The 12,500-nt window shown below is 37.7% G+C and overlaps 1 protein-coding gene across 12 annotated transcripts in view; it reads left to right on the top strand.

Moving 5' to 3' along the window:
- LOC113824444 (uncharacterized) overlaps positions 1 to 12,500 on the top strand; it is a 239,828-nt gene that overhangs the window by 165,421 nt on the left and 61,907 nt on the right. For 5 of the 12 annotated variants that reach the window (XM_070119268.1, XM_070119263.1, XM_070119261.1 and 2 more), the window contains 3 exons: positions 3,965 to 4,147; positions 5,402 to 5,567; positions 6,322 to 6,460. In XM_070119268.1, coding sequence (XP_069975369.1) covers positions 3,976 to 4,147; positions 5,402 to 5,567; positions 6,322 to 6,460 — 477 coding nt within the window. In that variant the 5' untranslated portion in view covers positions 3,965 to 3,975. Of the gene's footprint in view, positions 1 to 3,961; positions 4,148 to 5,401; positions 5,568 to 6,321; positions 6,461 to 12,424 lie in introns of those variants that run through there. The other 7 variants (XM_070119265.1, XM_070119258.1, XM_070119266.1 and 4 more) reach the window with 3 other exon arrangements.

Here is a 12,500-nt window from a genome sequence, read left to right as displayed (position 1 = left end):
GATAGCTAAATAGATATTTTCTTAGTGTCAAGCATCTAAAACTCTCTCGCTTTCCCCCCTTCGTCCCCCCACCTCTCTCTCTCCTCTCTCCCTCTCCCTCTTCCCCCCCTCTCCTCTCTCCCTCTCCCCCCTCTCCTCTCTCCCTCTCCTCTCTCCCTCTCCCCCTCTCCTCCGTCCCTCTCACCCCCTCTCCTCCGTCCCTCTCACCTCCCTCTCCTCTCTCCCTCTCACCCCTCTCCTCTCTCCCTCTCCCTCCTCCTCTCTCCTCTCTCCCTCTCCTCTCTCCCTCTCCCTCTCCCCTCTCCTCTCTCCCTCTCCTCTCTCCCTCTCACTCGTTCTTCTCCTCTCTCCCTCTTCTCCTTCTTCTCCTCTCTCCCTCTCACTCTTTCTTCACTCTCCCTCTCACCCCCTCTCTCTCCTCTCACCTCTCTCTCTCTCTCTCTCTCTCTCTCTCTCTCTCTCTCTCTCTCTCTCTCTCTCTCTCTCTCTCTCTCTCTCTCTCTCTCTCCAAAAAATACATGATTTTTACTCGATTACAGAGTATATGCATACCACAGCCACTCGTATCATTGCAAAAGTCACGTACAAAATTTACGGTTTAACTAAATAGCATAAATCTATCCAGAGTCTCTAAACAATATATAAAGAGGTCATTAGTCGAAAAGAATGTGCGGATAAAGCATTTGGCGTCTTCGTGGAGATTCGTGCTTGTGATATATCTTGGTTGTAAGGATTAAGGGTTGTGAATGAAGACACTAAACGCTCGGGAAATGTGGGGGTTATTATACATAAAAATCTCTGTTTATTGTATCTGGAAGGGACGTAGTAGATTGTGTCCGGTGGCTGTCTGAAATGATGATGACTTCAGTAAGAAATAATTACTAAAAGAAGTTTCGGATTTTGACAGTTAATGATTGAAGAAAAAAAATACTAATTGCATTTTCTGGACTTGAAAATAGTTATTTATCGAATACCATTTGCGATTTAAGTCTCCTACTTGGCCACAATAGCTTTAAATTTGCTTTTAATCAAACGGCGGGAAAATGATCGAATCACTAAACATGAGGGAGCAATACGATAAGACAGTGGCCGAGGGATCAGATATATAAAACCAACGATATACACAAATCTTTTTTCTTTCTGGAAACGTCACCAGTTTTAGTAATTACATTTAGGTAAAGACAGGGATCGAAGAAAATACAGTGCAATAAATACCAGGATAAAACACCAGAAACAAAGGCATATCCGCATGAATATTGCAGCCTCTGGAAGTCACCGGAGGATCGTAACCATAAACATTACTCATTCTGGCGCGGGAAATTTACCCAGAAAATCCCACTTGTTGAATATATCGGCTTTATTATAGACTGGTCTTGTTTTTTTTTTTTTTTGTGAGTAATGACGTAAAAAAAGTTTTCTTTACCATCGAGTAAAGAATACGAACATTGTGATAGCGAAAGGCACAGTTTATAAGCAAGTTGTTGTGTTTCGTGAGTCATATGTGGGCCAGTTTGGTATTTTAACTTATATGGAATATCTACATTTTGATGATGATGATTTTTATTATGATGATGAGTAATGGTGATAAAAAGGATGATGAAAATAAAGGTGTGAGAATGATAACAGTGGGAATGGTAGTAATCGTAATAGTGATGATAATAACAATGATTGTAATTATAGTAATCATAGCGATGATGATAATGACGATAGTGATAGTAGTAATGATGATGATAACGATTATGACCACCGTGATAATAATAGTAATGATGAAAATGATAATAATGATTATGATAAAGAGAATGGAAGGATGATAATGATAGTGATAATAATAATAATTGTTGTTATTAGTGTTATCACTATCAGTATCATTATTATTATTGCAATGGTGATGATGGCGTGTCACTATTGATGATAATCATTAAAACAATGATGGTAGTTGATATAGTGATAACGGTGATCATAATGAAAATGATGATACTAATGATAATAAAGGTAATAATGATGATAGTAATCATGATAATGGTATTGATAATGATAATAGTTAGTTATTAGAAAAGTGGATGCAAAATATAAGAATATGAATAACTAACAATTCTTTCACTCTGATATTTACGGGCCATTTACACACTTTGCCATTAGAGGACACCAGATTACTATAATCACATGGAAACTATAAAGAAAGTAACATATTGCAGAAAAGTGGCCAGGTTAGATCTATCGATAAAGGTTAAAAATGTTTTATATCGGATCTTCTGGTCTGCTCCGTCGTGAGGTTAGCAGAAGAGGGTAATTGAACGCGTAAACTTTAGTGTAACTCTTCGAAAGCACATACATGTAGTATATTGTTATGAATTTAAGTTGTTTTGTAAGTAAGAAAAAATAATTGTGCTAATTAACTGAAGACGTCAGAGGGAAGTTACTCTTGAGATTATTATTATTATTTTTTTATCTATGATTATTATTACTTGTGTATTGATAGCTGGATATGCGTATCCCTTATGTTTATATGAACGAGGGTTTGCAACTAAACTTTTCAGTCGGGAAAAGAACGAGGTGATGATTGGTTGAATGCAACGTGTCCGAATAGCATCGTTGTATATCAAATTGTTTTCATCACCAACCCAAGTTATCAGATATCACAACCAATCTGTCAGTCTTTCATCAGTCATCGCCAGACTGCCAGTTGTATCATCACCTTAATAAGATATATTCTAGAAAGATGTTTTATGGAGACTATTGATATTTTTCCTAACGGATTGAGACATTTTGGCGGGAAAGAGAGATTCCATATTCGTCCCTATGTTATGATTTTATAAGCTCAAAAATGTTACGTAATTAGTTGTAAATTTCGCCATGAAAAAGATTTCTACTTGGTATATTGTGTCTACGTTTATTTTCGGTTGTAAATGTTTTGAATATATTTTGCTTTCGATGCATTTTTTAATATCCTGTGACAAACCTTTTATTCTGTGAGAAAGACTTTCATTGTTTGTGGTTACAAAAAAAAAAAAAAAAATGTAGATATATGTATAAAAATACATATATATGTTAGTGTTTCTCATGATAATTGTTGATAATTTTCTTCTGTTTAAAGTTTTGGTTTTATGCATGTCACGTGTGAATATATGAATGTTATTCAAAACTCACTGTGATTCCTTTCTCATTTCATTTCTATGAAAATGAGTCGTATATGATGTACATGCAATAATAGCGAGGAATAAAGTATTTTTCCAAAACGCTTTATATCATCTTTAGAGAGGGATTAAAAAAAAATACATGCAGTATTGTATAATTTTTTACCAGTATGTGTCAGTTAATCCAGAAAAGCCGGAATATTGCATATTCCTTTCTTGAAAAGAAAAAGAAAAAGTGATATAAAACAAATACGTAAATTTACGACTAAAATTGGAGGATAGAATTGGCTTATCTTTGTGTACTTGCTTTAAATACACGCACGAATACGCACACGAACGTATGTACACGCACACACACGAACATTTTTATACACACACACACACACGCGCGCGTGTACAAGCACACACACACACACACACACACACACACACACACACACACACACACACACACACACACACACACACACACACACAAACACACACACACACACACACACACACAAACACACACACACACACACACACACACACACACGCACAAACACACGCACACTTACATTTACACTTACATTTACACTTACATTTACACTTACACTTACACTTACATGCACGCACACATTGCAGACTCACAAAAATACAAAGACAAACACACATGCGAGTTAAACGATGTACCTTCGTTTGGGATATCCGCCAAATTCACATTTTCGAGAGATATTTATTACACAGTAAATACATGTCCTAAAATACTTTCTACATTGTATGATTCCCATGCAGACCCCATTGCATTCCCTGTGTTATGTGAGTCTCATGCATTCTCCCTCCAGCAGGACCGCCGAACATGGCGGCCTCCCGTGATGACGAAGGCAGCAGCGGACAAGAGGCGGGCGGCTCCAGCATGGAGGAGGGGAGAAGCCCCAGGGAGGACACGCCTCCGGCCCCCTGTGCGGCGTTCTGTGGGCCGAGGGCGTGCTCCACTCTGCCTCCGAACATCTCCACGCAGCAGCCCCAACGTAGGCTAAATAATTATGGTTTTGTAATTTGAATTAGGAGTTTTATATGCGGTTTAGAATGCAATAATCATGGCGTGTTAGAGGGAACGTTAATTTAGGTTAGTCTACCAGGTAGGCTATCGTTTTCTTTGAGAATATATAATAGAAAACTGTAATTGTAAGGGTTACTATACCATTTGTATTGTTTATTCATTTTTTTATTTTTATTTTTATGTTTCTTGTATTACCGATTCACGATTATGGTGTCATGTAAAAAATCAACATTTTACAGGAAAATTCTATAGTATTGAATGGAATATATATCCATAATCACATAAATCAGTTGAATCATTGTGGAGTTCAAGACAGTAGAAGCTCTTATTCCCTAAAGAGTTACCATGATAGTTATTTTCTGCAATGTCCACCATGCAAACTGCCGTTATCAAACAGGTGACATTCATATTTTTTGCAACAGAACTACTTTGATTGATTACATTCATTACAAGTGTCACACGTTTTACAAATAAAGAATCCTGCATGTGTTGCATAAGAACCGTAGCATATTTACCCTAGTAATTTATTATTTTTGATCTTAATAGCTAATGTGTATATTTAAAAAAAATAACTTTTGTTTAAAAAGTTCTTGATTAGAAACTTGTTATTTGAGCTGCGTTGAGACATTCAGGCAATTAGAGGAAATTGGTAGGTCTTAGCTCAGAATTCCTGAGAAAAAATTGCTTATTAGAATCCACACCACTTATCTCCTTTCCCCTCTTCTCCACTTTTCTTCTCTTCTCTTCACTTTTTTCTTTCTTTCCCTTTTTACTCTCTCTCGTCTCCCCTTTCCTCTCAACTCTCTCTCTCGTCTCCCCTTTCCTCTTCCCTCTCCTTCGACTTCCCTTTCCTCTCTCCTTTTTCTCGTCTCCCCTTTCCCCTCCCCTCTCTTCCCCTTGTACTCCACCTCCCCTTCCTTTCACAATTCACGAACATCTTCCCTGTCTCTCGTTTCCCCTTTCCATTCCCCTGCCCCTCTCTTGTTTCCTCTTTTCCTTCCCCTCCCCTCTCTCCTCTCTCCCTCCCTCCTCCTCGTTCCTCCCTCCCTCCCCTCTTTCCTCTCTCCTCCCTCCCTCCCCTCTCTCCTCTCTCCTCTCTCCCTCCCTCCCCTCTCTCCTCTCTCCTCCCCTTGCCATCCATCTCCCCTTCCCTTAACATATCCCGAACATCTCCCCTCTTGGCGCCGTCGAAAGCGACTCACCGGGCATTCCCCTCCCTCAGCGGTGACGGAGCCGAAGCGACGGCGCCTGTGGGGGCTGCGGGGGCTGGTGAAGATGTTCCGGCGCCGCGTCAGGAGGCGAGCGGGCGAGAGCGTGAGTCCCCAGCCGTCTCACTCGGCTCTCCGGGCGCGCTCCACCTCGGAACTGGCGGTGGACATCCAGCACAGGTGAGGGGCGCCGTGTTTTGTTTGTTTGTTTGATTGTTTGTTTTATTTACTTGTTTATTTATTTATTTATTTATTTACTTCGTTATTATTAATTAATTAATTTATTTACTTCGTTATTATTAATTAATTAATTTATTTATTTACTTGTTTATTATTAATTTATTAATTTACTTGTTTATTTATATTAATTTGTTTATTTATTTACTTGTTTGTTTATATTCATTTTATTTATTTATTTATTTATTTATTTATTTTATTATTATTATTTTATTTATTTATTTATTTATTTTGTTTATTTATATTCATTTGTTTATTTATTTACTTGTATATTATTAATTAATTGATTTATATATTTACTTGTTTATTTATCTAATTATTTATTTATTTGTATCTTTGTTTATTATGTGTTTTTTTCACCCGTGTGTATCCGTTGCATGCGTCGGATGGTTGTGTTGCATGTTTGTTGTGGCGGGTTGAAATAAAGCTGCATTTCCTACCCTTTTTTACGAGTTTGAATATAAATGCAAATGGATAAATGAAGGCGAATGAGCAAACAAGATGAAGGAAAAATAAGCAAAGATAAAAAATAAGAAAAAAATAAGAATTGGTAAATGATCATAAAAAAAAATTGAAGTTAGGAGATACTGAAAGCCTAATGACAAACAAAACCCAGATGGTCCCTTATCCTCCGCCTTCAGGAGACTTTATCCACACGTCCTCCACGCCCCTCTCACTAACAACCCTCCACCCCCAGCAGGAGCAGCGGCGGGCCCTACAACCAAGGCCTGAGTGTGTCGCACGACTCCGTCTTCACTCCGGACACGGCGGCCGACGGACACCACCCGCACTCCACGCCTCCCGCGCTCGCCATTGCAACGCGCGGAGTGAACATGGTGAGTTAGGGTCAACGGAGAGGAAGTATGAGGGCGAGGGCGTCCTTTGGGTCTCTCAGGTCAGTGCCGTTGGTTGGGTATTTTGTTTGATTTAAGTTTTCCTCTCTCTCTCTCTCTCTCGCTCTTTCTCTTTCTTTCTCTTTCTCTTTCTCTTTCTCTCTCTCTTTCTCTTTCTCTTTCTTTCTCTTTCACTTTCTCATTCTTTTTCTCTTTATCCTTCTCCTTCTCTTTCTCTCTCTCTCTTTCTCTCTTTCGTTCTCTTTCTGCTTCTCTTTCTCTCTGTCTGTTTTTCTCTTTCTCTCGTTCCCTTTCCCTCTCTCTTCCTCTTTCTCTTTCTCTTTTTCTCTCTCTTGCCCTTTCTCTTTCGCTTTCTCTCTCTCTATCTCTCTCTCTCTCTCTCTCTCTCTCTCTCTCTCTCTCTCTCTCTCTCTCTCTCTCTCTCTCTCTCTCTCTCTCTCTTTCTCTCTCTCTTTCTCTCTCTTTCTCTTTCTTCTCTTTCTCTCTCTCTTTCTCTCTTCTCTTTCTTTCTCTTTCTTTCTCTCTCTCTCTTTCTCTTCTCTCTCTCTTTCTCTTCTCTTTCTCATTCTGTTTCTCTTCTCTCTCTTTCTCTCTCTCTCTCTCTTCTCTCTTCTCTTTCTCTTCTTTCTCTTCTTTCTCTCTTCTCTCTTTCTCTCTTTCTCTTTCTCTCTCTCTCTCTCTCTCTCTCTCTCTCTCTCTCTCTCTCTCTCTCTCTCTCTCTCTTTTCTCTCTGTCTCTCTCTCTCTTCTTTCTTTTCTCTCTCTCTCTTCTTTCTCTGTCTTTCTCTCTGTCTCTGTCTCTCTCTCACTTTCTCTTCTCTTCTCTCTTTCTCTCTCTCTTTCTCTTTCTCTTTCTGTCTCTCTTTCTCTCTTTCTGTCTCTCTTTCTCTCTTTCTTTCTCTCTTTCTCTCTTTCTGTCTCTCTTTCTGTCTTTCTGTCTCTCTTTCTGTCTCTCTTTCTGTCTTTCTGTCTCTCTTTCTCTCTCTCTTTCTCTCTCTTCTCTTTCTCTCTTCTCTCTCTCTCTCTCTCTCTTCTCTCTTTCTCTCTCTCTTTCTCTCTCTCTTCTCTCGCTTTCTCTCTCTTCTCTCTTTCTCTCTCTTTCTCTCTCTTTCTCTCTCTTCTCTCTCTCTCTCTCTCTCTCTCTCTCTCTCTCTCTCTCTCTCTCTCTCTCTCTCTCTCTCTCTCTCTCTCTCTCTCTCTCTCTCTCTCTCTCTCTCTCTCTCTCTCTCTCTCTCTCTGTCTGTCTGTCTGTCTGTCTGTCTGTCTGTCTGTCTGTCTGTCTGTCTGTCTGTCTCTCTCTCTCTCTCTCTCTCTCTCTCTCTCTCTCTCTCTCTCTCTCTCTCTCTCTCTCTCTCTCTCTCTCTCTCTCTCTCTCTCTCTCTCTCTCTCTCTCTCTCTCTCTCTCTGTCTCTCTCTCTCTCTCTCTCTCTCTCTCTCTCTCTCTCTCTCTCTCTCTCTCTCTCTCTCTCTCTACGTGCGTCCCCACCCCCCTTGGACGCACGTACCTTCATGTACTCGGTGTACCATGAGTAAGGCGTGAGTAAAGCGTGAATAAGGCCGATCCCACACGAGCCATATGTGTATTACGAATTAAGATATTAGTGGTGGTGATGTTGAGGTCTTTAGCTTGTTTGCTGTTCTGTTAGATAATTGTTTTTGAAAGTCGTACTGATTGCCATTGGTAGTATTTTCACCCTTATTATTATTTTTATCATTGTTATTGTTATTATTATTATATTTGTTTATTTTATTTTATTGTTATTGTTGTCACCATCATCTTTATTGTTAGTATAGTTAGTATCGGTATTATTGCTAATATACTTAATGTTATTATTATAGTTATTGTTTTTGTTCTTACTGTTATTATTGTTATAGTGATCGTTATCGTTATCATCATAATTATCATTGTCTTTATCTTACAATTCCTTATTACTTCATCATATTTATTACCCCAAAGAAAAATCATTTTGATAATAGCGACCGGATTAAAATTTTTCATTTTTATAACAAGACGAAGCTTGAATTGGACGGAAGGTGAAGATTGGCCGAGTGCAAACTATCTGAGAAACACCGTTGCAATTCTGCAGTTTTTATCATCAGCAACCCGTCAATTAGTTAAGGTCTTGTTAGCGTAAATGATGTATTTTTTCTCCTGTAAAAAAGATTATCATTAAAGTAGTTTTCATTATAATTGATATTAGCATCAGCATTATTATTACAATGATTTTAATTATTGTATATTTATTTCTTTATCTTTTCGTCATGATTGGTTTGGAGAACAGTAATGGCAATGCTAACAGCTGGTACCCCTAATTATTGATTAATCCACAGCCCAAAGAATGGTTACCATAGTATCTTGACTGCAATAGGAAAATTTGGCAACTCAAACAGTAAACTAGCAATCCAATTCGCCTTTTTTCTTTTCTTATTCTAGTCGACAAACCTTAAATATTTATATATATCTGGAATTATATACAATATTTATAGTTTTGCACCACTCTATTTATTATTTTAAAGGACAAGTGATACAGTACTCCAGAATTTAGGGGTGAGTTGCCAGTGTTTTCTTTCCTAAGATTGATTTCAGTAAAGTAATATTTGCGATTGCTAAACATCAGAGAAAATTACAGTTTCTGGTTGATTACAAAAAGCAAAACGTCTTGCAGGAAAGCGTGTGAAAATTGGCTCCAGGATAGGCCATGTAGCAGGGGAATGGTTCAGGGAAATAGTATTTTGAGAAGCTTCATTGTAGTAGAGAGGTGTTCTTGATCATGAGTTGCATTCGGAATTAAGTCATATTCGTGTGTGCAATTCTTAATCTAAAATAAATACATAAACGAGAATACTTATATAGTAAGGTGTATATAGATGAATAAAAAAAACAGTAAGAAGGAATACAATAAAATGTATATGTGGATCCCTCTCGGTTTTATAGCCTGATAAGGAGGCTAATCTTATTCGAAACGTCAGGATTTCTTGCTTCATTCTGTTTCGTATAATTTAAGTAATACATTAGATATTTTGCTAATATCATGCAGGAAAATTCGGGTCCCTCTCTCGTACTGCACACAAGTGAATTTAATAGAGGGTTCGAATATATCTCGCATGACGTCGAGTGGTTGGAACTAATTTTATCAGAAAGACGTATTTGAGTGGCACCCAGCCTCTCTTGTTACGTGGTCCCCAACCAATATGTGATGGTCTCCATGGCCCCTCATCAAGTTCTGTCATATTCCTGATTTAATTGTTATAGTTATGATTAATGTATTGGTGCCTATAGCTATTGTATGGAGATTTCAATGTAGCGATACGTTGAGGGAAGAGATGGTCCTGCCGGGGTTGGAGAACCTCTAGATGAATTTATTATGTTCCACAGCACCAGAGATTACAAACCCATTACGTATGTCATTCTAGGATGGTGGTGATGATGTAGTATCTTTGGATTTCAAATATTTTTTTTTTTATCACCAACTTGTGTAGTTAAGAAGTATTGTTTACCATGAGCCTGTCAATTAACATATTATTTTCATCACTAACTTGTCAGATATTGAATAATTATCATCACCAACCTGTCAGTTATCAAACAGTATTTCTCACAAAATTGTCAATTATGAAATGATTCCTTTCACTAATCGCTCAGTTATCAGATACTTACCTACCATCCTAAACTATCAAATTATTATCAGTCATAATGGACCTGTCAAGTACGTCTTAACCTTGTAAAAACAAAAACAACATAATTTTAGCTGTATAAGAGTCCACAAGCGCATGCAGTATGTTCTATAAATAGTTACTTATTTTTTTATTTCTTTTTATCTTTTCTCTTTTATTGTTCTATTTTCATTAGTCAGTGCTGACAGCGTGACATTATCACTGTGTAATCCCCCTCCATTCAGTTAATCATCAATAGCTTAAGTACTCTGTTTTTGTGATAAGATTAGTCTTGTGGTCAGTCTTCGGATCATGTCCCACCACTCGCCATAGTTTTGATGCTTCTTAGGCTTGTCAGATTAAAAAATCTATTATTATTGTTGTTACTATTGTTGTTATTATCATTATTATTGTTATTATTATTATTATTATTATTATTATTATTATTATTATTATTATTATTATTATTATTATTATTATTATTATTATTATTATTATTATTATTATTATTATTATTATTTAGAACCTTCACAGCTAAGGGGTAGAGCGTTGTCTTTGCAATCACAAGGTCGCCCTATCCAGTCGACTCAGCTATATGTGAGTACTATCATGCTAACGTCAGCATGGTGGGCTCAAAGTCTAGCTGGAAAGTAACATGGCTACCCCACCGCATTACCCCACGACGGCATGTTCCTCTACGAACAATTACCCTTTGTCCACTTTGATATGAAACTGACTTTGACATTCGAAATGGGTTTTCTGAAAGTTCTGTTGTTACTATTGTAAATGGTTAGATATAGAGCATAACAGGAAGATCTGTTATCCAGGCATTTTAAGGACCAGGCGTATGAAGATGATACCCATGACAGCGCATTTAGGGGGAACAAATTTATGCTGAACTAATTATACACGAAACAATGGAGGGAAGAATAGGCAAAAGAGGACACGATTCTTCTGTCCCGAGGAAGCAGTATAACGAAAAGGCCTTCTCCTAATTGTTTTGTCAGCTCTTCACTTCACTCTCTTGTTTACAGAATTATTTGATTGTGACGGAGGAGGCCATATCATCTCCTCGTATTTTTTCCCGTATAGACTGATCTTAACGTTTGATATCAGTAGCGCCTGTGGTAATGGTTAAAATGACTGGAGCTTTCAGAAAGACCTCTTCTCCTTCTCTGAGGATTCCCAGGCGTGGAAGTCAATCTTGCTGCATTGGGATTTTTAAGATATATTAGACTTATTAGACATTTTTAATTTTTTTTTTTTTAAGGAAATATGTGAATATTCTATAGCCTATACGAGTCTCTCTATCGGACTTCGGCATTCTTCATTCTTGGCATAAGGAATTAGTTTAGAAAGATTTGAAATCTTTGGATGGTCGCACTTGACACTATCAATTTTATTATTATTAATGCTTTTTGTTTCTCTCTCTTCGTCTACCTCGATATTTCGCCTTGAAATGTGCTCTGTGATAAACAACTTTTCTGAGTACTTGAAATAATTAATACAAGAAGGACACTGATGTCTTGGATTTTCAGTACAGTTCAGTCCTTACTTATTAAATTTTCAGTATGCCTTCATCCAAGTGTATCTGCCTAATGTATTTTTGAAGAGCGAGTCGAGATTTTATGCTTAATGGTTGTTGATTCGTATTATTATTACTATATGTTTCCACTTTCAATGACATTCTTACTGCATATCCAGTACAGCGATCATATCAGTATTTATTATTATACAAATGATTATTCGCTACAGTTACAAAAGGTGTTGATCAATAGGTTTATCTTTTTTCCCTTTACTTATAAAAAAGTGAGGGTAGGGGTGGGTTCAGCAAACAACAGATAATAGAAAAATAATGCCGAGGTGAGGACGCATCAGGCATTCATCGACCATCTCATGTTCTTGGGACCTTCATGACGCGAGACACTAAAGGAAAGTAAAGCTTCGAAGGGACGCATTAGGAGACGGAAGTTCCAAGTATAGAGCAAGGAAAAATGCCTTGGAAACTGCGGTCCATTTATTAGCAGATGTTTTATTCAAAGATGATGTTGCGTGCTCACATACTATTGGTGTATGGTGGTCGAGCTGTCACACAGCATGTTGCGTGGCGCGTGTTATCTTTTATCTTGTCTTTGGCGGCTGCGATCGCGTCCGATTGGCCTTATCATTATCATCTGTGGAAAAAAAAATAACGCTTAAAAAAATATTGACCCTTATCTTGGTAAAATTTATGATAATGTTAATGAGGACTGATAAGAACACTACCAGCGCTCAGCACGGTATATAGCCCTTTTAGTATAGGTTGGTGACTGTGATTGTATTGACGCCGAGATTTCCCGTGGATAGAACAACAACAGCAAACAACAATAAAC

Source organism: Penaeus vannamei, chromosome 43 (genome assembly GCF_042767895.1).
Source record: "Penaeus vannamei isolate JL-2024 chromosome 43, ASM4276789v1, whole genome shotgun sequence".
In the NCBI taxonomy this organism is placed as follows: domain Eukaryota; kingdom Metazoa; phylum Arthropoda; class Malacostraca; order Decapoda; family Penaeidae; genus Penaeus; species Penaeus vannamei.
The sequence above is the reverse complement of the archived record's forward strand: the minus strand, read 5'-3'. Positions and strand labels throughout refer to the sequence as shown.